The sequence below is a fragment of the Nematocida major genome, assembly GCF_021653875.1.
Source record: "Nematocida major strain JUm2507 chromosome Unknown 2393, whole genome shotgun sequence".
Classification (NCBI taxonomy): Eukaryota; Fungi; Microsporidia; genus Nematocida; species Nematocida major.
This window is the reverse complement of record NW_025952952.1, coordinates 70,039-93,974: the sequence shown is the minus strand read 5'-3', so window position 1 is coordinate 93,974 and position 23,936 is coordinate 70,039. Positions and strand designations below refer to the sequence as shown.

Genomic DNA, 23,936 nt, shown 5'->3' with positions numbered 1-23,936 from the left:
TCCCATGCCGGTTTGGGCGAAGTACAAATAAAGAGAAGCTAGTGTAAAAGCGCTTGTTTGAAGGTGCATGCAGAAGCGAACTTTGCCTTTCCGCGGACAGCATGCACCCGCGGCAACTTTGCAAAACAGTTCCCCATTGATTTCAAGCTTTGGTGCGCAAAGCGAAAATGGCCTGCAAAGTGGTTGGAAGCTCATGGCCAGCCTCTGGCTCTCAAAGCTGGAGTCGGAGAGTGCGTGGCAGGCCCCAGTTTTTCAGCCTGCGCGCGACAAAAGAAACGAGCAACACTCTACAGAAGAGCAGGCCAGCACTTCCAGCGCCTGCAAAAAGGCGTGGAGGCCTTGGGCACATAAAATAGATGCAAGTGCGCATTGATTTGGGTATTTATTGATTGTCGCATGAAGGACTGCTATTCGGGTATGTGCTTGTATATGTCTCGACGCTGTGAATGCATCTTGCTTCACAGAGCGGCTTCTATTTCTCTAATGGGTTGTCGTTTGATGCTCCAAACACAGCAGAAAGGACAGCCCCGATTCCCAAAGACGCCCCCAGCCCCGGAATGATCCAAGGCGCAAAAATGATGAAAGACAGCAGTATTGCCACGAGAATAGACACAATTATCATGCGACCCGTGTTGTTAGTCTTGCTTGCGTTTTTTCCAGTTGCCATACTAAAAATTTTCTCCAAACAAATTTATTATGTGATCCCATGTACATTTATTATAAATTATGTAAAACTTTTTATCCTGGATTTTATGACAAATAAGTCCGAGCTGAGTAATCGATGGATCGTATGTCAGTTTATCCTGCTGTACTTCTTCATCCACATTGTAATCTACTCCTCCCACAACTATCGCGAGACGATAACAAAGGAGACTTTCCAGATTACAACCCAGCAGTTCTCCTTTATTGAAATGATCAGTGTGATCAAACTAGGAGGGGCAATATTTTCCACGTACATTTCCCAGAAGTATATTCGCCCGCTGGCAGTCACTTTAATTTCCAGCGTTACCTTCATAGCAACGCTGTGCATTCTCATTAAAAAGATGTTTGCAAACCAGTATGCAAACCTGCTCATTGGATGTCTGCACATAATGTCAGACTCGTCGATTCTTCCAACAATCGACGCCGCCTGCCTCGCCCTCCTCAACGAAAGAAACATTAGCTACGAGTTCGGCAAAATTCGGGTGTTCAGCACGGCCGGGCACAGCATAACATATCTGATTAACACTTTCATACAGAGAATATACCAGGACAAAAAAATCAGCCCAAGTGTGCTTATAAACACTTCCTTTTTCGGGGGCATTTTTATTCTGTGCTTGGCTGTCTCTTTGCTTACGCTCCCGTATAAAGAGGCGCCCGTCGCAGAGAAGCCCAGCAGCACAGGCGAGAAGAAGAGCCTATCATGGATGGCTCGCTCCGCCTACAGAAATGTTTTGTTTGTTCTTGGCGTGTTCAACACCAACTACACCATTCTTATTCTGTGTGCGCTCGGAAGTGGAATATCCCGATCGTCTCTGCAGTCGTACTTGAGCGAGTATCTCATAGAAACGGGGTCTATCCGGGGAGACCAAGGATACATATACTTCGTGCGCACAGTTTTCGAGCTGTTTGTGTGGAGCATTGTTATTTGGGTGGGCGACAGAGTGTCGCTAGAGGGCCTGCTTCCCTTAGGGATCAGCCTGGGCGCGCTCAGATCGCTGACATACGCACACATGTCCCCAGCCTCAAAAGCTAGAAACATAGTTCCATATATTGCAGAACTTTTTAAGTCGGCATACTCCGCGCTGTTCATATACGTGTCAATAAGGCTTGCCCACAAGTACGCACCTGAAAGCAAAAAAACCATCGCTCAGGGCATGCTCACGGGCATGTACAGCGGGCTGTCGCCCTCTTTGGCAGGAATCATCAGCTACCATGTGTTTTCAAACACAGCCCACAGCGACGTCGAGAACAAAAAGTATTTGTTTAAAATTGCAGGGTGTTTGGGAATGACAGCTGCAGGCCTTTCATGCGTATTGTACGCTAAGAAAAACAGAAAGTCGGCATGCCTACGCGCAGCCGTGTGCGATAAATATTAAAAATAAACGCAACTGCTTCTATTTCTCCTCGTCCCAGCTTTCGCGCGTGCTTTGTTGGGCCTCGGGCTGAGCCTGCCTCTGCTGCAGGCAGGGGGTGGAAAGGCCTGCTCTGCTGCTGCCCGTGTGTTTTCTCCACCTGGGTGCACTGTTTGCGCAGGCACGGGCATGCCATAGCATGTTTGCAGGCGCATATGCCCAAATGCGTGCAAATATTGCATTTGCCCGAAAAAGCACAAATGCCCGACAGAAAGTTCCAAACAAGCAAGGCCAGCTGCATATAAATAGAACATTCTTATAAAACAGCATTTACATAAGGGGGGAGGAAATGGGCTGGCTCTATTTTGTTTATTCATAATATTTGCTGTACTGGCACAAAGGGGGCTTATACTTTCTTGCTCTTCTCCTTCAAATGGGCCTCTATCTTGTTCCTTATCTGTCGTTTTTCCTTTTCCTCAGGCGTGCACGCCCTCTTTATTTTCTTGTACTTTCCTATTGTAGGCCTGGCCTTTTTCTGTTGGCGTTTTTCCTTTCTTCGAATAAGTAACCCCTGTACCATTCAGCAGAAAGAAACAAAAAAACAAAATATTTGTCTTAGCAAGCTATCAAAATTATCTTTATTTATTTATTTGGGATCTTCCCATTCAGATCAATCTATAGTAAACACAGCTTAGGTTGAATCTTAAAGTATTTGTGATTTATAAAACGCAATGCCAGAGAGAACAAGACGAGAAATAGATAATCAAATGGGCAATATCAATGAACACTCGGAAGAATTAAATGATGACCAAGAGATAATAGACTATACAATAGACGAATACACAAACAGGCCAATTTATCAGAAGAAGTACCATCCACAGGACGCATATGCTTTCAACGAGGAGTATGAAAGAGAGAAGCATCCGTGGGGAAGTGCTCCAGGAATGTTCAAGGAGTTCCGAAAAGACAGCTACAGGCCGGAGGAGTACAGACAGGACGTCTACAGACAGGAGGAGTACAGGCCCGAGGGCTACATGCGCGACAACTGGAGGCAGTGGGACGAAAGGCCTGAGGGAGGCGACCCGCAGTGGATCAAAAAGGAGAAGAAGGCCAAGAAAGAGGAGGCCTCGACCCGAAAAAAGTCGAAGTTTCGCGTGTGCACGAACTGCGGAACGACCACAACTCCAGCCTGGAGAAGAAGCACAAACAACAAAATTCTCCTGTGCAATGCATGCGGGCTGTACCAAAGGCTCCATGGAAGCGACAGGCCCTTCAGTGTTATGCCCGATGGAAAAACAAAAGCCATTAAGAATAACATAGAAAAGGGCGTTTGTCGGGGATGTGGCGTGTCACAGGCGCCTTTGTGGAAGAGAGGGCATAATAACGAGTGGCTATGCAGCTCCTGCGGCCTTCTGTACAACAGAAGAGAACGGCCGGAAGAGTATTCCCAGGAGTGGCCAGAGTACTCGCAGGACGAGCCGTGGAAGTACAACGAGGAGTATCAGGAGTACCCAGAGTGGCACCAGAAGGAGCGAGATCAGGCAATGCAGTATCACTACGAGGAAAAGGATGCAGAGGCATACTTTGCAGACAACCGCTTTAGAGAATACTCGAATTATTACGGCCAGGAGAAGAGAAGGTAAGCCGGCGAACGTTCAAGCACTGAAATAAAACCCGAATTGCTGTATAGGAGTAGAAGGCGCAGCTGCTCAAGCTTAGCTGCGCAGCCAGATGTCTGCATGTGTGTGCTTTTATTTATATTTGTCTTGAGCAGAGAGGCTGGGCCGCATACGAGCGAGACACGGCCAGGCGCGCCCAACGCGCCCAAGAGCTTCGTGCATGCAGCTGAAGTTGCTTGTTTTCAGAGAAAAAGCAGCCCCTGGCATTTGCGCAGGGGCACTTTGGCTGCTGCCAAAGACATTGCGCTTATCGGGCTTTCTGTGTTTGGCCTGGCCATAGACTTGCACAAAGCTGTCAAACGTTTGGACAGGGTGCGCGCAGGCGCTATGAAACACAGCGTGTGCGCACACAAAGACCGCGTGTTTGCGCAGAGAGGCCCTGCAAGCAAGAAGAAGCAGTCTTGACTGTGCCTGGACGGGCTTGGCTGAATTGCAAAAGGCAGGGCGAACTTGGAATATTGGCTGGGCTGAAATTATTCAATAAATCGAACTAGTTTTCAATTGGCTGGGCTATGCAAAAAGATAGAAATACAAGGTAAATTATTTTAAAGTTTATGCAAAGAATACATGATCTGCACCCCCCACAGGTGGTTCGGCCGGAGTTCCTTCACACAGTGGCCCACAAGGACCTGGAGGAGATAGACGTTGGGGTGGGAAGGCACTTGAAGCAGAGAGACCTGTCGGACGCAATTGCGTGGAAGGCTGTTCGGGGCCTGCGGCTAATTGCAGACGTGGTGTTTTACAAAAGATACATCCACCGGGCCATTGTGCTGGAAACTGTGGCTGCGATTCCAGGCATGGTGGGTGGGCTGATTCGGCACCTTAAGTCGCTTCGGAAAATGGAAGACGACAGCAACATCCGCGTCCTTTTGGCAGAGGCCGAAAACGAGAGGATGCATCTTATGACGTGGATGGAGGTGGCCAAGCCTCTTCTTTTGGAAAGGCTTATTGTAATGGGCCTGCAGGGAGTGTTTTTCAACGCGTACCTTTTGCTGTATGTGGTGTCTTCGAAAACAGCACACAGATTTGTTGGGTATTTGGAAGAGGAGGCGATCGTGTCATACACAGAAATGGTGAGGGAGATAAAAGCTGGGATTATCCCGAACATTGAGGCGCCTGAAATAGCAAAAAAGTACTGGAACCTAAAAGACGACGCCACGCTTCTTGACGTGACTTTGGCTATCCGGGCAGACGAAGCAATGCACCGAGACACAAACCACGGAATAGCAGACGAGATCGATGGAATTGAGTGATCAGTAGCAAGCACGCATGTGCAGAGCTGGCCTCCGCACGCGGGGCGTAGAAACTGTCTATTGGCGCTTCTGCACCTAAGCTTAGAAACATGCCTGGGCATGCGCTGTGCCTATTGGACAAATTTCAAGTGCGCTGGGCCTGTTTGATCTCTTGCATGGCACCACCCTGCCCAGATGCCTTTTACAGCGCAAGTGATCGCGCAGCAGCGTTCATTGGCTAGAGGGCGCCTAGGGGAAAGAGTATTAAGTATGCCCCGTGTTTGTCTGGAAAATGAGTGCGTACTCCACACTTAAACAGAAGCTTCTGTGCGTCAAGTACTGGCTGCAAGGATACTCCTCGGATGAAGTATTTATTAGAAAGACGCTGTCCAACTCTAAGACAGACTACATTACGGAAATAGGGTTTCTCATTTCAGCTGCATTCATGAACCCAAACATACTGCAAAAGTCTCTCAAGGTTGTGTTCCAGCGGCTGGAGGCTTCTGAAAAGATGATATTTGCCAAGCACGTGCAGTACTACAAGGCTCTTCTGTTTTTGCAAAAGGTGTGCATGGTCAGCGCCACTGCAAAAAGAGAGGCCAAAAAGAACTACATTCGGATACTTTCTTTTGTTTTCTACAGCAAAAACGGGTGCAGCCTGGATATAAGCATCCGAATGCTGTCCACTTCCATTCTAAAACAGATTAACCGAGCGGAAAGCTCGCCTGCAGCAACAAACAACACATTTGTGACATGCCTCACACACACATACTTTGAAATGGATGCAAAGGAGGAAGAACCAATAGACGTGGGAAAGCAACCGCCCCCATAGAGGGCTGCAGTCCTTTATAAATCCCCACGCCATTGAGCACTTTGCAGTCAAAAGTATCCAATGCTCTTCGCTGAGGCCTGCACAATCATATTTGTCCGAAAAGCATCCAATAAACATGCCTAATTTTGATTTCCCTGCTGGTTATAACCTGAGACCGCCCTGAAGCCTACACTATGCGTTTTCTACTCAAAGCAGCCAGCGTCTGCCTCTTTATGTGGTTTTCTGTATGCACTGGCCTAAGCGATAGACATATTTCTAAATACACACTGGACAAAGTAAAGATAAATGTTCGGCACTCCGATGCAATTTCTGTAGATAGCAGCATAACTATGCTGATAACCAACAGTGAAAAAAACAAAAAGATTGGGGTCCCTGTGCTTTTAGTCAACATAGAGAAAGTTGCTCTTACGCTTTTAAATTCGAGTAACATATCTTATGGGGCAGAAAAATTGCGTTTTGCTTCCAATACAGACAAAGAAGCTGAATTAATGCATATATATGCGGATGAAGATGCAGACATGGGGGAAAAACGCCTTCTTGTTGCGATGGTCAATCCTGTAGAATCCAAATATCGCACAAGTGGCCTCCAGCGCATTCTGATTGCCGTTATAGGGCCGCCTTCTCGATAGGAGGCCGAAGATGAGGACATTTAATCGAATAAAACGCCGAAGGCGCGCACCTGCTAGATAGGGCGTGCGCCTTTGGTGCGAATTCTTCTATAGCCTGCTGCAGAGAGTACGCGGTACGATGTGGGCCGTTGGCTGGGCTGCGCTGCCAAGTATGTCGTATGCTGGTGTGTTTGAATCTGCCAAGTGAACATGCATTTTTAGGCAACAGGAAGAGGAAAAAAAGTGTAGAAATAAATGACAAGCAAAAACGGGTTATTTATGCGCAGCTGCAGCCCTGCGCCCAAGCGCCTTTATACAGACATGTTTGCAAGCGACGGAATAACACTACAGCACGAGGGCCTGCTAGGTTGTTCGGGCTTCCCGACAAAGGGCGTTGGGTTATTTGATTCACGCCGAAATATCCATCCTGTCAGCAGAGTCCAATACAAACAACTTTGCATGTCTTTGTTTTATTTTGGCGTGTGGCATGGCGTAGAGATAGATTACTTAGGAGAGCCCCTATATACTAGGAGGGGGTTCCAGCAGATTTTTAGCGGCATATGCAGGTAGACCCAGAGAATACAACGCAAATGTCATATCGAGCAGACATAGGGAAGCTGAAGAGCACATCCGGCGCCTTCTACTCCTCTGTGGTGAAGGCTGTGAGCAGCCCAAAAATGCAAAGTGTGAGAGAGCTGATAGACAACTTGCATGGCAAGATAGGCTCGATTTCAACAGAGTTTATAGAAATACGCGGATGCAGCAAGAAAAATGAGAAAGAAGTCAGAGCCCTGATAAAGGACAGGATAAAAGAAAGCCTGCACGCAGGCATTCTGAACGCCTTTATTGAGTCGCTAATGGCGGAAAAAGAGAGCTTTTCCGCGGGGCGCGCCGGAAAAAACTGTGCAAAAGAGCTGCAAGTGGGCAAGCGCGCAAAAAAGAACATGCACAGGATGGCCAAAATATTCCAGGACGAAGCAGTTCTGGTCCTGGAGGAGTTTATGGAGATGGAGCGCATGGCGCAGCCCGTCTCCAGAAAAACTTCGGAGCCCGAGAAGCCAGCATCCAGCGAGGCTCCTTTGGAGAAGCCCCGGGCGTATGCCAAGGAGACCATGTACTACTACAGCCTGGACAAGAAATTTTTCTTGCTCCGAAAAGCTATAGTCGGCTCAAGCATGGTTTTGGTGATCGTTATGCTTTACATGCTCTTTGGCTGCATGTGCCTCTAGGCTCGCTCCACAGAGCATGGCGGCGCGCGAGGCGTTTTCGGCATGCAGAACTTCTTCTAAATGGCAATAAAAGAGCGATTCAACAGGTATTTAGCAGGCCTTCTGTGCCTTATGGGTTTGGCTGTAAGCATGTGGCAAACAAGAAACCAGGCTCAAAGCCGGGCACTTCCTTAAAAATGCAACTGTGCTGAGGCTTGGCAGGCTTCTGCTGTTGCCGGTGAGCGCGCTGCTTTCTGCCGCCTGGGTGGATCGCAGAAACGCTTTCGGCTCAAAAATGCGCAGGATCTGAAAAGGCAGGCATCAAACCTTGCTGGTATAAATTATATTTTATTTTAGCAACTGATGTTTAGTAAAAGAAGCATATTGCCTGTTTGCAAAACATTTTTGCCAAAATCAGGCTCCTTTTGCAGACAAACAATCTATAAAACATGCTATCTTTTGTTTGTTGCATGCGCCTTGGGCATACCAGCGTTTCAAGGCATGGCGCAGTCGCAAGATTTCGTAAAGAATCGGCGCTTGGACAACCTACTGGTAAAAGAGCTGCATTCAATGATTAATATATATGGGCGCGCGTCGAATGAAGAAAATGTGCTGCAGAAGGAGCTTTCGATAGAAAACGTGGGGAAGGCGTTTTGGGCATTGCTGCGTGCGCCCAGCAAAGAAAGCGCGTTCAACGTGCTGGACATGTGGCGCGTGGACGAACTGGAGGATTATGATGTGCCCATTTTGGCCTGCCACTCAGAGTTGATCAATATGCTGTTTCCTGTCTCAGATCTTCTTATTGGCAACAAAGGCACAGTTGTTCGAATGGACCTTCTTGCCGAAAAATTCTTGAAAAACAATAGAATTATACAGATAATTGTTTCCAACCTAATTTCAAGGGCTATCTTTTCGATTATGCACGTGCAGCCAGCGCCAATGAGAGAGCCTCTCTGCTGCTATGTCAAGAAAAAGATGCACATGTTGGAAACAGAGTGCAGACACAGCAACAGCCTGCGCCAGCTGACGTGGCTGGAAAGATATCTGAACAACGTAGAAGGCCCAGTATACGAAAACTTTACGTCTATTTTCAACCCAAAAACCCGGGAGGCTCTGGGAGTTCTATCGCTTGGCGACCTGACCGAGTGCTTTGACATGTACCTAGACTCCTGCCTGGACTACAATGAGGCCGACATTTGCAGCTATATAGAATCTGCAAAAAAGCAGAAGCTAAGGGGGTGCACTGCGTCTACTATGGCCGAAAGAACCGCAAAAGGTTTGTCGTACAGCAGCACAGAAAACCCCGCAGGATTGTCGAACAGCTCTTTTCTGGGAGAAAAAGCGCACACCTATGCTATCCCGAATGATGTGCATGCAAGAAATACATTCCAGCAAAAACGGTCTGTATTTTCAGGCCGCCTCAGTAAGTCTTTGGACTCCAGCCGTGCATCCTCTAGCTCCAGCAGTGGAGGTCCAAACTACGTAAATACTTGCCAGAGCACAGACAGCAGCGAACATTTCTATTCAAATAGCTGTTACGCCACAAGCCCCATCACAGAATATTTGCAGCCAAGAAGCAAGGAAGGCTTGCCAAATCCACACGCGCCCCTGCATTGCACAGCCAGCCGCAACAGCTCGCATACATACGAGGAAATTGACGACAAGCTGGGACACTTTTCAAACCAAATACGGCATAGCCCAGACCCTCTTCCAATTAATAACCCCCGAAAAGGCGTTTTTAAAAAAATAGCCAGTCTGTTTTCTTTTTCCTCTAACCCGAAAAAAGCAGCGCCTACAACAAAACCAGATCTGGCGAAAGAAAGGATGCAGCGGCAAAAAAAAATGAAAGTTTACGTGCCCGAGCAGAACTTTTGCAGTAACGCGGGCGCGTCTAAAAAAGAGCACAGACAGCAAGCGCAGAAGCACAGTACACACTTCAGCCCTACACGCACAGCCGGCTTTTTGGCCCCCGCCAGCCCGAGTCTTAAAAAAGCACCGAGCGCTGGAAGTCCTGGCCTGGATAGGAAAGCCACCGGCCTCCACTCTTCTGCAAACTCCTCAAGAGCTCCACGCATTGAAAGTTTGCCGAGGACCCCGAATGGCTTTTGCATGCCGTCTTTTTCGTCTATAGGCCTAGACAAAGAAGAGGAGATAATGAGGGGGAAGGCAGGCCCACATGCATGCAAGAAAGCCTATGCGTCCCATTGGGGATTGAGTGAGGCGCCGCCTGTGCCTAGAGACTCGCCGAGAAAGAAAGGGGCAGTAACACTAACCCCGCCACCTGCTCGAACCCCGCTGCCTCTGCAAAAAATTTATGAGGAAAGCTGCACCTCAAGCGAAAGCACCTCCTTGGAGGGTATTGGAGAAAGCACGCAACTCAAGCAGAAATTACAAGGCCTTGCCGAGCCTTCTTCGTTTAAAATTATTATTCCTGAAGAAGAAACCATTGCCATATCCTCTAATGATCAACCTGTGCAAAAAAAGAAACTCTATAGAAATTCATACGTAATTGAATAAAGACATGCACGCCCACCCGTACTCTTTGCAGCCCATTTGGTTTGTGTAAGCTATGCTTCTGCAAGCAGCGAAGCATGCTTTGAGCGTCTTCTAGAAATATGTCTGCCATTCGTGCATAGCCTTTTTTCTTTTTCTCTGCCAAAGCTTATGCATGAGCGGATTGCAATCCTAGTGCCTTTCTGCGCAAAGCCCGAAAGCTCGCCTTCAACAGAGCGCCCAAGGAGGCCAAAGGCAGGAGTATTGAGGAGCAAGCACGCTGGGCTGCCGTCAGAGTATATGCTCGCGCAATTCGGGTGCCCGGACATTGCACGGCAATTAAAACAGGCCCTTTTCTGAAAGGCCACGGAATAGCATGCTTTTGGTTGATATGCAGGAGTTTATGAAGCAAAAAGTGCTTTTTCACGCGCCGAATGCCTCTACTTAAGGGGCATCCCACTGTTCAATGCATGGAGCTTGCGCTTGCATGCAGACAGTTGGCGGTGCTTAGCAAGTCTCTAAGTTCAACACACGAGCTGCAATTCGGGGCTATTGTAATCATCTCGGGGCATTTTGCCTTTCTCCGGGCTGACAAGCAAGTGCATATTAATCTATTCATTAGACCCAATCAAGTGCTTTTTGGGGGCATGCCCCGTGTTTTTCATACTGTCAAGCTTTTCAGCAAATAGCTTTTTAGTTCGGGCATTGATCGCATATAAAGGTGATATAGACATATACATTATCTTAGTTTTATTTGTCTATAAATACCAGTAAAATTCTCTGAGAACATATGAACACAAAGAAGATTTCAAAAAGAACATATGTAGTCTTATTGGCATCTGGTGTGTTGGCCATTCTAGGTGCTGTTGGAGGGTATTTGTTTTTCTCCTCTTCATCTGGTAAAAAGTGTGTTGCGCCTTCTCCATTGCAGAAGATAAACGTGGCAAATCCAGCGGCAGCCCAGAACCCAAAGCCCCAGGCCGCTTCCACTCCTTCACCGGATCCAATAGCGCCTGCACATGCCAGTATGCCAAATAAAAGCGCTCCCCGGGATGTGCTTGCGAGGAATCTTATCCAGAATGCTGCGAGCACATTGAAAAATAACCTTTTTCTTGAATTTCTCCTTAAACTGGGAGAAGGCATTGAAATTAAGTATAGAGCCCTTCAAGAAATAGCCAACAACCCGAATGACTACAAATATTTGAGAAAAATTTCTGACTGGAGCGATGCTTTGGTTCAGCAGACATTGCGTTTCATTGCAGAAAACGCTTCAGTTCCAGAATATAAGAGCCACAATCCCGCAGAGTCAGTAGCTTTGAGCAACAGACTATCAGTCAAAAAAGAAAGGATACTTCATTCCTTAGGCGAATATACTGACGACACTAAGAGAGTTGATGAGCTGGCAAAGCACCAAATATATTTAAACAAAGGAAAGGACTCCGTAGTTGCTTCTATATTGTTTATTTTCAGCATTCCAGAGATATTCGCTGATCTTGTAAACCTTAAATTAGAGAGCATTCACATAAGAAAAAAAGAGTGTTTAAAGGCACATTCTAAAAACTTGGTATCCAAATGGCTATATTCGCATGATGGGGTATACCTAGAAAGCCCTTTGGTTTTCTTTGATACTTTGGAGCGCCTATCTATATTTGCAAAGGCTATAAAGCACTGCCAAGATCCAGCTGAAATGGCAAAAGAGCAAGAAGAAGTGCATACACATATTTTTGAAACAATCAAAAACCATATGCGGAGCAACTGCAAGAATGCTGGCTCTTCAGCTATGTATACCGGTGAAGATGCAAAAACCTGCTGCATGTTTCTACACTACATTATGTGCACATTCTATTCTATATTCCCGCACATCACAGAAGGGGTGCGCATTACAGGAAAGGGCCTGCTTTCTAGTAGCGAATCCTACGTAAGCACCTTCATAATAGACGGTGACTCCAGAGCATTATACGTGTGCACTAGCACAGAACAAACGTGCAAGCCAGAAAAGCAGTCAAACAGACATGATTTGACACATATAAACCTGCAGCACATATACTATGTGGACAATGAAAAACAGTCGCGAGAGCTTGTTATAGTTCCTGTGCCTATTGGTGGAACACCCTTTACAGATATAGCTAGATACATTTCAGATATGTACGGCAAGCCTCTAGAAAGAATACATCTTTTCAGTTTCAACACCCGAACACACGGGATGACCTACATGCCCATGGACGGCCATATATCCCGTAATAGTATACACTCTTACGTGGAAGTTCCGGTTTTCTATTACATAGAGCATCAAAACCCATCCGACAGCGAAAACATCTGGCTAGTCGAGTTTATTGTGGAGTCAAAAGACAACCCGGGCTTAAACTACGATGTTGCACACCTTCCACTCTTCGTGAACGACTTGCTGCTCTGCTCAATAGGCCTGTCCAAGTACAAGCCCGTTCCGCAGGCTGCCCCCGCGCGTCCTATCAAAGACATATGCATGATGATGAACGAACGCCCGCAAGTGTACGCCGTCAACCTTGAAAATGCGCATGCACTCCAAGGCTACTATCCGCTGACTATGATCAATATCGACACCCCCAGCGATTCAAGCATTATGGACTTAAGAATCGTATCGAGTAGCGTTCTAACTGCCCCTCTTTTGGATGAGTTAAATGAACGAACTATACTTAAAGTTACGTACAGAATCCGAAAAGCCCGAAAAGACCAATACAGCATTTTCCCCGTATTCTACGACAGCGATAATATGAAAAACCTTTATTTAAACCATGATATGTATGGAAACGAACTAAAAGCATTTATAGCGAGTAAAAAAGGCGCCCCAAACCATCTTGTTTATATATCTTCAAACAGCACCGACCAACTTAAATTACGTGAAGTCATGATTTCTTCACTCAAACTCTACAATCAAAAACTAGAAAAAAACAAAATTAGTTCCTTCATGTCCCCGAATGTCACCCACATCCATTACGCAATCACGCATCCTTTGAGATACATTCAGCGCGCCCAGATGGGGTTGCATGGTGACCTTCTGAGCTATCTAACGATGCAATAGTGCACTTAGATTATTCGGCGCAATAGCCATGGACGCTGTTCTATGCAAAGGCATTTTTAAAAAACAATGGGCTTCTAGGACTATAAACGAATAAAATTGCGCCTTTAATACATTCTAGGGCTTTCCGCTGTTCAAACAAAAACATTTTCAAGCGAAATCCGAAAGAGCTTTCAGCGATTTATGGCACCAGCACTTGGCTTGCTACTGCACGGCACGACTTTCTGCGCCAACCGCCCCAGAAAAACCAAGGCGCTGCCTCCACTGTCTTCACTTCTGGCGTGCCATTATCTATCTCAAAGTCCAACAGCGTTGCGCAACGCCTGGACACGCACTGCGCCTTCCCTTTGAAAAGCCGCCACGGCACATATGAATACGCGCGGCGCCATAAAATCCTCTGGCTTTTGTGTGCATACAGCGTAAGCCCTTAATACACTAACATGCCTAAATGTGTTTATTTTAATAGGGCACAGCTTTCAATTTCTTCATTGTGGCGCTATGTTTGTTTTCTCTTCTTAATCGGGGATATTGTGTGCTTTCGGTGTCCTGAATAGTGGGTCTTCTGATTTTCATGCGGCCTTTTGGCGCTTTCCTCTTTTTTTGTGCTCGCCGGGCTTTCTTCCTCCATGTCCTTATCCAAAAATATTTCAATTAAGTCCAGCTCATTTTCTATCCTGTCCCCTATCTCCTGCAGCTCCCGTATAGAGTCTGCAGCCTTCTCTATGCTCTCGGAAAGATACCTGCACATTTTTGCCGCCTTTGTCCTTTCCTTTGTCTTTCCATTGCAGTTTCCATGGCAGGATTTCGAAGGTCCCCCAGAAGAGTAGAAAGCAGTTCTTTCTTCAAGGTCGGCGACCAGCCTCCCTATGGATCTGTCAACGAAGTACTTCAGCGGGGTTCGGGACTGGAGGACCCGAATAACCCACGTTTCTATCTGAAAGGTCAGCATACACACACTGCACTTTCTCTCTATCCGATGCTTTTGTCCGTGCCCGTTGGTCTTTCCCCCGCACTGCGGGCACGGAACGCTTAGGTAGAATGGCGGAATGCGCTTGTTGTTTTTTAATTTTTCGTAATTAAGCTCTGCTTTTTCGGTCGCTTTAAACATAAATGAGCTGTCTGGCTGTTTTCTTTTGTTAAGTCGGCTAACGAGCAACTCTTCCTCAGAAGACTCGGACGCCTCAGACGCATCAGACATGCTGTTGCTTACGTGGTCATTAGACTGATCTCTATTATCTTCGTATACCATAAAAGAGAAAACTACAAGAAATAAAAAGAAGAAAAATTCACTAAATAGAGAACATGCGGCGCATATTTTTTGCAGTATTTTTTGGTGTTCTCACGAAAAAAAGTAAAAAATACCCAATAATGCCACGTGTTTGTGCAGCGCAGGGCAAGCAGCCTGCATTTCTATTTTCCGTACAGGCTGGCCGCTTTCAGTCTGCACCCGCAGCGGCCAAACCCCTCCGGGCTCTTTGCGCTTCCAGGGCCTGCGGCCAATTCGTCCCGCCCAAAGCTTTATGCTGGGGCAACGTTTTCCTTTCTGAACACGCCAGCTTGTGCTACATAGAGCCTGCTTGCATTTACAACTTCCAGCTTTGAGGCATCGCGGGCACATTGGCTTGCAGCTGGCAGACACCCACGGCGGTGCCTCTGTTTGGTGCGTATAAATGCTGCATGCATTAAATAGGGGCTGTTTTTGGCATGCTAGAGCCCGCTGCAGCGCTTCTGTCTTTGTATACACACGCACGCCAAGCCCCAAAGGAGATATTCAAGCGGTGTGTTTTTCTGGCTTTTTTGATAGCTTGTTTTCTTTCTAAAAAAGACCGGCTCTAAATGAAACAAGACCCAAAAACACACGCGTAGACAGGTTGTTCTGCGTGATGCTAACAAAAGCCCAGAGGCAAATAAAGTATAAATAGAGGCGCTATGAAAAGAGCATGCGTCTAGTATATAAACTCTTGACAATAGGCTTTGCAATGGCATCCAGCGAGCACTCAGAGCGATCTCTCGGGTTTTCTTCGGACACATGCGAGGATCTCAGCTTCTCTAACATAGCAAGCAATGGAAACATTGAGTGCAAAGATATAGAAAGGATTTTGGAGCTGGTTCAGAACTCTGTAGAAGAAATTGTAATGGACCTAAAGGGGGAGAAAGGAAGCCAGCCAAATGAATACGCCAAAGTTGCACAGCCCAAGCTCTCTGCCAGCAGCCAGGACGATGCTTCGTATGATTTCTATGCGGACATGGACAAGGGCCCTATTGGGTTTGACGCTTCTGAAGAAGGCGCCGCAATAGAAACCGAATCGCCAAGCAAGAAAGAAAAGAGGACGGCGCATAGGAGAAAGAAGCATTTGGGCAAAGTTTCTATCAAAAAGGACAAGAAAAGCCCAAAGCTCACGCGCTCTGCCAAAATGAAGACCCGCATAAATTCTGAATTCGGGTTTAAAGGATCTGTGAAGAACGGAGAACTTCATTTTAAATCAAGCGGGACTGCCGATCCGCTTGAAATGCGGTTTGTCCTGAAAGAGTTCCAGGGCTTCATGCACACGGCAAATATGCAGCGGGTGTATAAAGAAAAAAACACCAGATCCCAGGAAGGGTACCACATGGACAGGCTTAGCGCCCAGGAGAAGATCGACAGGATTACCAACGAGTGCATGTATATGTGCATTCCTGTGTCCAGAATTGCGCTGAAAATTGTAATAGAAAAGCTTCTTGGCACCAGCCAGCTGGTTCTTCGGTTTGTTGACGAGGTCAGAAGAATCATGAGGATCATTGATGCTGAAAACGACCGCGTCCGCAAAAACTCCTCGAATTACTCGGAAAGCTCGTCCTCGCTAGGAAGCTCAATCGAGAGCATTAGCGAGGCTAGTAGCAGCGCTTCCGAGCATGCAAACTCTAAAGAGGGAAGCGACCACCCCTCGCCCCAGCCTAGTGAGGGCTCGCACTCAGAAGAGTCGCCTCTGTCTCCAGAAGGCCTTCCTGGATCTCCAGACAAGCTGTCTGCCCAGCCTATCGAGGAAAAAGCCCCTTCTCCGAATTTTGCAGATGAAGTAGAGGAGTTTGTGTACCCGGAACCGGAGGTAGAAATTCCCGATGATATCACTCTGGAGCTTCTTAAATGAAATGTGAGCTAGAGCCAGCCGCTCTGTTGCACATCGTGCAGATTTGGCACTGAAACTCTATTCGCAAGCTCTTCGGAGAAGCACGCTCCAGCTGGAACGCACACAAGAGCAGAACTCAGAATAAAAGAAAGGTGCATACTGGTTTATTTGATTTCTTGGGCGCGCCGTATTAGGTTGGGTGCCCTGCTGAAGCGCAGTTGAGGAAAGCTCTGGAGTTGGGCAGAGAGCAGCAGATTTTTCTCTCTTTGGCTCAGCTTCTGCAGAGACTGGGCGCAGCCTAATTAGATATCGCGGTTGCTATGGCGGTGTAATATTTGGTGATTTGGCTCAAAAGCTCTTCTTTTGACTTTATTTGCTTCAGGTCGCCCACTTCTTCGATCTGTGCGTTGTTTGTTATCTGCAGAATCTTTCTTCTCTCCTCGTTCAGAAGGTCCAGATGCTTCTGAATTTCTGCAACGCCAACCTTGTCAACTGTGTACTCAATTTCGTAAAAGTGGTCGACTATTCGCTCCAGAATCGACTCGAGTGTCTCTTCGTACACAGTGGTGTCTGTTTCAAGCTCCTTCTCCAGATACAAATCGTTGATTTCGCTTCTGAGGCTGTGCAGCTCTGTTCCCATCTTCTGCTTCTGGGCTTTAATAATATCTAGCTGGCCTTGGATCATGCTCAGCAGCTCCTGAATGCATAGGTCTGGCACCTGCTTGTCTATCATCCTGAGCAGAATTTCTATTTTTTTCTCTGCCTCCGCCTCTTTTTCAAGCTCGTCCTTCATCTTCTCGACCGAAATGATAATCGCGGAGGGAGAGTCTTCGCTCTTGAGCGTGCCCTTGTACGAGGCGGTGTTTTTTCCTATGATCTCCTCAAGGCTTTGGACCAGCACGTTCAGGCACTCCAGCTCGTCTTCGGGGCCCTCCGCGTGCTTGTGCTTTAGCACTAAATACGTGTCTTCCACCAAAGACTTTAGCTCGTCCTCCTCCAGCAAGGAAATCTGCTCTCGAATTGTGTTTCTTTTTAGGGTGTACTTGGAAATAAACTCAAGCTTTTCTTGTTTGCTCCTTCGAAGGATTTCCTCCTTTAGGTCCTCGCAAACCTCGCTAAACTGCTGGTCGTTGAAGAAGAACACTTTTTCAATGGCCTCCTTTTTGTTTCCCTCAATAGGCGGCTGCTCGTGGCCCTGCAGGAACTCTTCGAAAAGGGCTCGTCTTTCTTGGATCTCTTCTGCTGTCGGCGGTGAGTACATACAAACATTGTGAGACCTTTCTTTATATTTCGGTAAACATGTAAACAAACCGAACAGGCCAACCACTTAAAACGCGTTTTCTTTGAAGCGCTCTATGGAAACATGCGTGCCTCTGCAGCATCTGTGTGGGCTCTGCTGGCATGCCAATCCGCGTCTAGCCGCAAGTGATAGGGCGCAGCGCGCCTTTTTGCCAGTTTGCGGGCTTCTTTGGAGTGGGCGTCTTTAGAGCCCATTTCTTGCGCGTTCTCTTCTTCGCAAAAATAAAGACGTATTGTTTTTTAAGAAGTGGATGCATTTATTTTCAACCCAGCCTGGGGAAGCGCTTAGGGCTGGCTACAAAGAAGACAGAAGCAATGCAGAGCTTCCGGCACAGACATATAGCGCCTTCCCAACAGGGCATGCCAAGCGACACATCTTTGATGACTCTCACACAAGAAAAGGCCATGGGCGGATACCCTGCACCGAGGCCAGGCAAGAGTGCTTTTCTCTATTCGGGAGGCCTGCGGTGCTTGGGCGCGGCAGGCGAAAGGCGAAAAGCGCAAAAATATTTCTGATGTGAAATTTCTGCAGAGCAAGTTTTTCTATGGCTGGGAGCATAAAAAAAGACGCACCATACATATCCAGAACTATTAGAAAGCGGCTGAACTCCATGGACATAACAGAGCTGACGGAAATACAAAAGCAGGCAATTCCGCACGTGTTGGAGGGGCATGACCTCTTGGGCATAGCCAACACAGGCTCTGGAAAGACCTTGTCCTTTCTTATACCGGCAGCAGAGCGGCTTAGAAAAGAAAAAGAGATGGCGAAGCCCAGGGTTCTTGTCATATCGCCAACAAGAGAGCTCGCCATGCAGACGTCTCGGGTTTCGCAGAAGCTGTTCTCAGACTGTCCGGGAATAAGAACAGTGCTTCTTGTGGGCGGGACCAAGAAGGCGCACGAAACGCAGGAGATGGAAAGGGGCTGCGGCATTCTTGTATGCACGCCAGGCCGGCTGCTAGACCACCTGCAAAACGGGCTGTCTCTAAAAAAGATAGAGATCGCGGTTCTTGACGAGTCGGACAGGATACTCGACATAGGCTTTGAAAGAGACATGCGCGACATTCTTACATATCTTCCCAAGAAGCGGCAGACTCTTATGTTCAGCGCCACAAACACAGACAACATTCTGTGCAGGTCCTGGCTTTCGAAAAGATACAAGAAGGTCCACGTGCAAATAGACGACAAAATCACAGCGCAAGGCCTGAAGCAGTCTTTTGTGATGTGCCCCGAAGACCAGCGATTTTCTCTCCTTTTCTCTTTTTTGAAGAGGACAGAGGAAAAGGCCATTGTGTTTTTCTCCACGTGTGCGTCCGTTGTTTTCCATGGAGAGCTGTTTTCTTTGCTTGGCTTCAATCTGGGGATGCTGCACAGCGGAGTCAAGCAAGAAAAAAGAGCGCGGGTTTTCGACGAGTTCTGCGCGGGAAAGAAGAAGCTTCTGTTCAGCACAGACGTGGCGGCGCGGGGCTTGGATATTCCTGGGGTGCGGTGGATTGTCCAGTACGACCCGCCCACAGACCCCAAAGAGTACATACACAGAGTGGGGCGCACAGCCCGAGCTGGAGCAGAAGGCGAGGCCCTGCTGTTTCTTTTGCCGCACGAAAGAGTGTTCATAAAGTATCTGAAGCACCTTGGCGTGGAGGTGGACGAGCTGGCATATGCAGAGCCCAGAGACATATCAGAGTACTATGTGAAAACGGTTAGCGAAAACCACTATTTAGAAAAGGGCGCAAAAGAAGCGCTGCGCGGGTATCTGCAGGCGTATTCCGGGCACAAGCTAAAAAAGGTCTTTGACGCGTCCCAAATAGAGCTGAACAAAATAGCAAAGTCGTTTGGGCTGTCCAAGATGCCCAAAATAGACCTCACCATCTGCGCGCGAGGCAAGTAGTCGGCAATAAATTTATTATGTTCTGCTCTATTTTTCCGAAGGCTGTGCGCCAAGCCAGCTGGCAACTTTTCTTTTACAGCCGCTTGGACTCTTTTATTTTTTCGTACAGATAGTTGATTCTGTGGTCTAGTGGGATCTGCCCCTTTTTTGTGCGCTGCTGGAATTTCTTTTTCCACTGCTCCTTCTCCATCTGCTTCTTCTTGCGTATCTTGTTTATTTTGCGGAGCTCTTTCTCGCGCTCTTCTTTTTTTGCCAAGTTCTGCTTGTGGACTTCCTCCAGCGTTGCACGCCGCTTTGCTGCGTCCTTCTCTTTTTGCTGGTATACAATGTTCTCTGCCTTAAAAGCCTTCTCCTTTTCTTGATCTCGCTGGTTCTGTATCTGCTTCTCTTCTTGCAGCTTCCGATACTCTCTTGCAGCCCTCCACGCCATAGTGAAAATTTACAAGAAACTCTCTAAAATACAGACAAAAGCTGCGGGTGGGGGCGCCCTAGCGCATGCTCACCTTCTGCACCCATGACTTTTCTACGGCGTCCCGCACTTTCTTGTAATACTCCAGCGGGTTATTCAGGTAGAGATCCGACGCGTTTGAGTTCGCTGGAGAGTCTGTGTTTGGGTCGTTGAGCAGCGACTGTATGCACAGAAGGACCTGCCCAATCCCGTATGCAGAGTTCCACTTGTTTTTAAGGATGTCCAAGCACAGCTCCCCGTTTGGATATACGTTAGGATGGAAGATTTCCGTTAAGAACGACACTTCCGGCGGGTGCTGTGGATACGATTCTGTAAACTGTATTTTCAGCTCAAACACTCCTTCCTCAAACGGGGTGTCCACAGGCCCGAATATAATGGCTCTCCAGTCCATTATGTCCTCCTTGCTGGGAGCCGCCATAATGTCGTCAAGCGGGTCTTCTAGCAGCTTTTTCATGTCCCGCATTATTTTTCTTCTGGTTGGTGTTGACATGAAAAATACTTTGCAAAAGACATATAAATGGGCGCAGGCAGATGCCCAATTAAAAAACGCAGACAAAGACGCTGTTGCAAACGCATTTTCAAGAAAGGCACAGCATGCTGCAGTGCCGGATTTCCGAGCCTTCCTTCTTTGCTTTTACGCCCATCCAAGGGAGTCACTGCCCAGAAAGCGCTTGGAGTGTTCGGGCTGGCGCTGAGTCTGGAAAAGCACCGCATGTCTCAGCCCAAGATGCATCCGCAGAAAGGCTGCAGCAAAAATTGGAGGACTTTAGCCCTTGCAAAAGAAACAGAATGGTGCGATCTAGCAGCGCGATACAAACAAGTGCATTCTGGGCACATGCGCATGGCATTGCCTGGCGATGCAAATTCCCGGGCCTTCACAAAGCGCATTTGCAGCCCCCGGGGGGTATGCAGGAAGCAGGACTGCGTTGACAACTCTATTTATTTCAGCTATTAATATCATCGGCGGCTATCTGGATAGCAAATAACACAGCTGTTTCAGCGCTCTGCACTGTGTGCACGGGCCTACTCCACATGGCTGGGCTCTTCTATTTGCGTCTGGGGGCTAAATATGCACAGGCCATTTTCAGACGTGCTTATTATTATGTCTTCGTTTATAAACTCAAAGTCTTTGTAGTAGGCTTCTCCTTGGTGGACAAAGCTCAGGTATTTGTGGTAGTCCCATCCTTCTGTTTCTTCATATGTCATGTCCCACATGGCAATCTCGCAGCTGGATGCCGAAGCAAAGGTCTCTCTTGACCCAAACTGCACGTGGCTGACCGGGGACTGGTGGAACTCTATTTCTTCAACCACGCCCTCGCTCCGAGCGTCCAGTAGGCGCAGAATGCCTGCGTCGTCTCCCACAACTATTAGATTTTCTCCGTTGTATGCAATAGAATTGACGTCGCAGGAGAGCTGCATGTACCTTTTGGCGCTCCCGCTTCGGAAGTCAACCAGATCAACCGACCGGGTGCCCGCAAACGCCTCGCGTTCGGAAATTGCAGCCGCCGAGAATATTTCGCCGTTCCCCAGCTCTACATGTGCCAGCTGTCTCTCGTCGGCGCCTGGCTGGCACGCGAGCATAGTTCCGTTGCCATAGAACAGCGAAGACCTGCAAAGGGTGAGCCCATATCCGCCGGCTATCTCCCTGCTGAAAGTGCTTTTCAGGTCAGCTGTATATCCATGTATGGACTTGTCTGTTATTGCGTATATCTGCCCATTTCCGGCGCGTATTCTGTTGGCCTGGAAGGGCACGGCCTTCTTTTTTACAGGGCTCACCAGCCTCTTCTTGCTGCCATGCGCCATTTTTACCTCCAGGTCCAGAATGGCGGGCGCGTCGCCTGGGAGTGCCTGCTCAATGAGCACTCTTCCCTCCTCCTCCTGCATGCATACAGTAAGCGATGGCCAGTCCAGCTGTATTTTTTCGTGTATTTTGTACGCTGTCTCCATCTGCAGATCCATTTTCTGCGGCGTGGCTAGAGTTTTGTACTGCTCTGCAGACGACTCGTCAGTGGAAAAGTCCTCGTCCAAAGGCACCACATTCTCGGCCTCCTCGTGGGCGCCTCTGCTTTTATTTCCTCGCTTTTCTCCCCCTCTTTTTGGCATAGTAAATTTTTTGCAGGCTGCACCAGCACTTTATTTGCCCCGACAAAACAACTAGATGTGCATGGCCTTCTTTGTGTGCAGAAGGACACACGCCGCGCGCAAGACGGCAGCCCAAACGCCTCTGTCGCAAATTCAAGTTATAATTTATTTCTGGGCAGTTATCCACGGAGGTATTCACAGAGAGCCTGCAGCTCATCAAGACGTGCCTTTGGGCATCTTTTCAGCAGAAACACAGCCAATTAAGAGCTCCAGCTCTCGCTTGTGCCTGCTTGAGTTGACGCTCTCATTGAAAAACCGGTGCAGCTTTTTAATGTAGTCAAGGTTCTTCTCTATAAGCATGCGCTGGTCGCCTGACAGTATGTGCTCTCTTTTTTTCCGGCACAGAGTGAGGATTTCCTCCATTTTCAGGCCGTTTGTGTAGTCTATGCTCACCGGCTCTAGCTCTTTCTCGTCGGCGCCCTCCAGCACCAGCTTATTTCGTATCGTGGCCAGGGCGAACTTAAAGCTTTCTCTGCACTCAAACACATCCCAGTCCACCTCCTCGGCTGCGTGCTCTTCGCAGGTTATGCGGTTGAACATGAACATTTTGTCCAGCAAAGAGGTGTCGACCCGGTCTAGCAGCACAATGAGCCACTGCAAAAGATCCGGCAGCTCGCTGTCCTTTTTCAGCGCGCGCCCAATCAGGCCTTCCATGCCGGGCTCTTCCTCATCGGGGCCGCCGAGCTCCTGCGCCTCCTTGTATCCTTGGCCGGAGATGTGTTTTGACGCATATTCGCCTGGAAACAGGCCCGAAATGTTTACTTTTGTGGATCTGTAGATGTCCAAAACCACAGGGTGGAGCGCCTCAAAGACTATGGGGCTGCATATCACATCGGCCTGCCCCATGGTAAGCCCTGTTATGTACTCAAGCGATATTTCTCCGCATGAAAACAAAGAGTAAAACTCATCTGGGATGCGCTTCCCAAAAATGGCATTGCAGTCAAAAGGCGCAGGCGCGCTAGACAGGCAGACCAGCTCGCTGTTCTCGTTCAAAACAGGGTGGAATTCAACAGAGCACTTTGCTGCCAAATACATCTTTGCAAACTTCTGGGAAGCATCGGCCAGATGGGTGTTCTCGGCCTGCCCTTCATTCTTAGCTAGTATATCGCCAATGTGCATTCCTGAATACTTTGCCAGTATGGCATTGAAGTCAAACATTTCGCCATACTCTGGGACGGTTGGGCAGTATTCGCACCCGAGCAGAAGCAGCACGCTTTGGCAGTGCATTCCAATATTGAGCTGCTCGCATATCTGCGTAAAGAAGGCGCAGGATATCTTCCCCACCCTCTTCTTTTCAGAGCAAGAGACAAACTCAAAGTCCAGGATAAGATTCTCCCCACCCGAGAAGAGAAAGTAGTCTGTTGCGCCGAAAAACATAGAAATGTAGGACTTGCTCTCCATGTATGCGCCCTGCGCAGCTGCCAGGTACGGGGCGTTTATCACCTCTACGTTTTTCGCCAGCAAAATGGCGTTTATCTGGCGCTTTACCTCCTCGTAGTCGATTGCCATGCTCCATGCCTTCTGCGCCCCGTCTAGGTTGTTTCCTCGGTAGGCCTTCCACCCCATCTGGATTGCGTCGTGCCTCTTCTCCTCGGGGCTCTTCCTGGCCTCTAGCTTTGGAGAGATTCCGTTCCAGATCCAAACTATTTTGCAGTCAGCCTGCTCCAGCGAGTCCACCAATGCGTGCACGTAGGAAAGGACCTCTCGGTTGAACCCATCCAGAAGAATATTCTTGTTCTTTAAAACCGGAGAATACTTGCGCACAAACCACGCACCGTCCACTCCAATTGTATTTTTCTTCACCGCATCTATATCATACTTTGTAATAAGCTGCCTTTTTGTAAGCTCCCTCTCAAAATTCCGTATTGGCAT

At 48.0% G+C, this 23,936-nt stretch overlaps 16 protein-coding genes across 16 annotated transcripts; 9 read left to right on the top strand and 7 right to left on the bottom strand.

Annotated features, from left to right (window-relative positions):
• Positions 1 to 752: 752 nt before the first annotated feature.
• On the top strand, positions 753 to 2,078 carry NEMAJ01_0913 (uncharacterized protein; the record flags this gene model as incomplete). The annotated part of the gene is made up of 1 exon (XM_047914751.1): positions 753 to 2,078. The coding sequence occupies one exon, from the start codon at positions 753 to 755 to the stop codon at positions 2,076 to 2,078; it is 1,326 nt and encodes a 441-aa protein (XP_047770708.1).
• A 382-nt stretch (positions 2,079 to 2,460) lies between these two features.
• Positions 2,461 to 2,634, bottom strand: NEMAJ01_0858 (uncharacterized protein; the record flags this gene model as incomplete). The annotated part of the gene is made up of 1 exon (XM_047914696.1): positions 2,461 to 2,634. The coding sequence occupies one exon, from the start codon at positions 2,632 to 2,634 to the stop codon at positions 2,461 to 2,463; it is 174 nt and encodes a 57-aa protein (XP_047770653.1).
• A 151-nt stretch (positions 2,635 to 2,785) lies between these two features.
• On the top strand, positions 2,786 to 3,697 carry NEMAJ01_0912 (uncharacterized protein; the record flags this gene model as incomplete). Its single annotated transcript, XM_047914750.1, has 1 exon — positions 2,786 to 3,697. The coding sequence occupies one exon, from the start codon at positions 2,786 to 2,788 to the stop codon at positions 3,695 to 3,697; it is 912 nt and encodes a 303-aa protein (XP_047770707.1).
• Positions 3,698 to 4,287: 590 nt separating this feature from the next.
• On the top strand, positions 4,288 to 4,986 carry NEMAJ01_0911 (ubiquinol oxidase; the record flags this gene model as incomplete). Its single annotated transcript, XM_047914749.1, has 1 exon — positions 4,288 to 4,986. The coding sequence occupies one exon, from the start codon at positions 4,288 to 4,290 to the stop codon at positions 4,984 to 4,986; it is 699 nt and encodes a 232-aa protein (XP_047770706.1).
• Positions 4,987 to 5,257: 271 nt separating this feature from the next.
• NEMAJ01_0910 (uncharacterized protein) lies at positions 5,258 to 5,797 on the top strand (the record flags this gene model as incomplete). The annotated part of the gene is made up of 1 exon (XM_047914748.1): positions 5,258 to 5,797. One exon carries the CDS (start codon positions 5,258 to 5,260, stop codon positions 5,795 to 5,797), a length of 540 nt encoding a protein of 179 aa, XP_047770705.1.
• A 1,168-nt stretch (positions 5,798 to 6,965) lies between these two features.
• On the top strand, positions 6,966 to 7,634 carry NEMAJ01_0909 (uncharacterized protein; the record flags this gene model as incomplete). The annotated part of the gene is made up of 1 exon (XM_047914747.1): positions 6,966 to 7,634. The coding sequence occupies one exon, from the start codon at positions 6,966 to 6,968 to the stop codon at positions 7,632 to 7,634; it is 669 nt and encodes a 222-aa protein (XP_047770704.1).
• A 342-nt stretch (positions 7,635 to 7,976) lies between these two features.
• On the top strand, positions 7,977 to 10,130 carry NEMAJ01_0908 (uncharacterized protein; the record flags this gene model as incomplete). Its single annotated transcript, XM_047914746.1, has 1 exon — positions 7,977 to 10,130. One exon carries the CDS (start codon positions 7,977 to 7,979, stop codon positions 10,128 to 10,130), a length of 2,154 nt encoding a protein of 717 aa, XP_047770703.1.
• A 766-nt stretch (positions 10,131 to 10,896) lies between these two features.
• Positions 10,897 to 13,164, top strand: NEMAJ01_0907 (uncharacterized protein; the record flags this gene model as incomplete). The annotated part of the gene is made up of 1 exon (XM_047914745.1): positions 10,897 to 13,164. One exon carries the CDS (start codon positions 10,897 to 10,899, stop codon positions 13,162 to 13,164), a length of 2,268 nt encoding a protein of 755 aa, XP_047770702.1.
• A 493-nt stretch (positions 13,165 to 13,657) lies between these two features.
• NEMAJ01_0906 (uncharacterized protein) lies at positions 13,658 to 14,410 on the bottom strand (the record flags this gene model as incomplete). Its single annotated transcript, XM_047914744.1, has 1 exon — positions 13,658 to 14,410. One exon carries the CDS (start codon positions 14,408 to 14,410, stop codon positions 13,658 to 13,660), a length of 753 nt encoding a protein of 250 aa, XP_047770701.1.
• Positions 14,411 to 15,140: 730 nt separating this feature from the next.
• Positions 15,141 to 16,289, top strand: NEMAJ01_0905 (uncharacterized protein; the record flags this gene model as incomplete). The annotated part of the gene is made up of 1 exon (XM_047914743.1): positions 15,141 to 16,289. The coding sequence occupies one exon, from the start codon at positions 15,141 to 15,143 to the stop codon at positions 16,287 to 16,289; it is 1,149 nt and encodes a 382-aa protein (XP_047770700.1).
• Positions 16,290 to 16,566: 277 nt separating this feature from the next.
• NEMAJ01_0904 (uncharacterized protein) lies at positions 16,567 to 17,529 on the bottom strand (the record flags this gene model as incomplete). Its single annotated transcript, XM_047914742.1, has 1 exon — positions 16,567 to 17,529. One exon carries the CDS (start codon positions 17,527 to 17,529, stop codon positions 16,567 to 16,569), a length of 963 nt encoding a protein of 320 aa, XP_047770699.1.
• A 583-nt stretch (positions 17,530 to 18,112) lies between these two features.
• Positions 18,113 to 19,453, top strand: NEMAJ01_0903 (ATP-dependent RNA helicase DDX18/HAS1; the record flags this gene model as incomplete). Its single annotated transcript, XM_047914741.1, has 1 exon — positions 18,113 to 19,453. The coding sequence occupies one exon, from the start codon at positions 18,113 to 18,115 to the stop codon at positions 19,451 to 19,453; it is 1,341 nt and encodes a 446-aa protein (XP_047770698.1).
• Positions 19,454 to 19,526: 73 nt separating this feature from the next.
• Positions 19,527 to 19,883, bottom strand: NEMAJ01_0902 (uncharacterized protein; the record flags this gene model as incomplete). The annotated part of the gene is made up of 1 exon (XM_047914740.1): positions 19,527 to 19,883. The coding sequence occupies one exon, from the start codon at positions 19,881 to 19,883 to the stop codon at positions 19,527 to 19,529; it is 357 nt and encodes a 118-aa protein (XP_047770697.1).
• Positions 19,884 to 19,941: 58 nt separating this feature from the next.
• NEMAJ01_0901 (ubiquitin-conjugating enzyme E2 A) lies at positions 19,942 to 20,412 on the bottom strand (the record flags this gene model as incomplete). Its single annotated transcript, XM_047914739.1, has 1 exon — positions 19,942 to 20,412. One exon carries the CDS (start codon positions 20,410 to 20,412, stop codon positions 19,942 to 19,944), a length of 471 nt encoding a protein of 156 aa, XP_047770696.1.
• A 533-nt stretch (positions 20,413 to 20,945) lies between these two features.
• NEMAJ01_0900 (uncharacterized protein) lies at positions 20,946 to 22,025 on the bottom strand (the record flags this gene model as incomplete). Its single annotated transcript, XM_047914738.1, has 1 exon — positions 20,946 to 22,025. One exon carries the CDS (start codon positions 22,023 to 22,025, stop codon positions 20,946 to 20,948), a length of 1,080 nt encoding a protein of 359 aa, XP_047770695.1.
• Positions 22,026 to 22,220: 195 nt separating this feature from the next.
• On the bottom strand, positions 22,221 to 23,936 carry NEMAJ01_0899 (uncharacterized protein; the record flags this gene model as incomplete). Its single annotated transcript, XM_047914737.1, has 1 exon — positions 22,221 to 23,936. One exon carries the CDS (start codon positions 23,934 to 23,936, stop codon positions 22,221 to 22,223), a length of 1,716 nt encoding a protein of 571 aa, XP_047770694.1.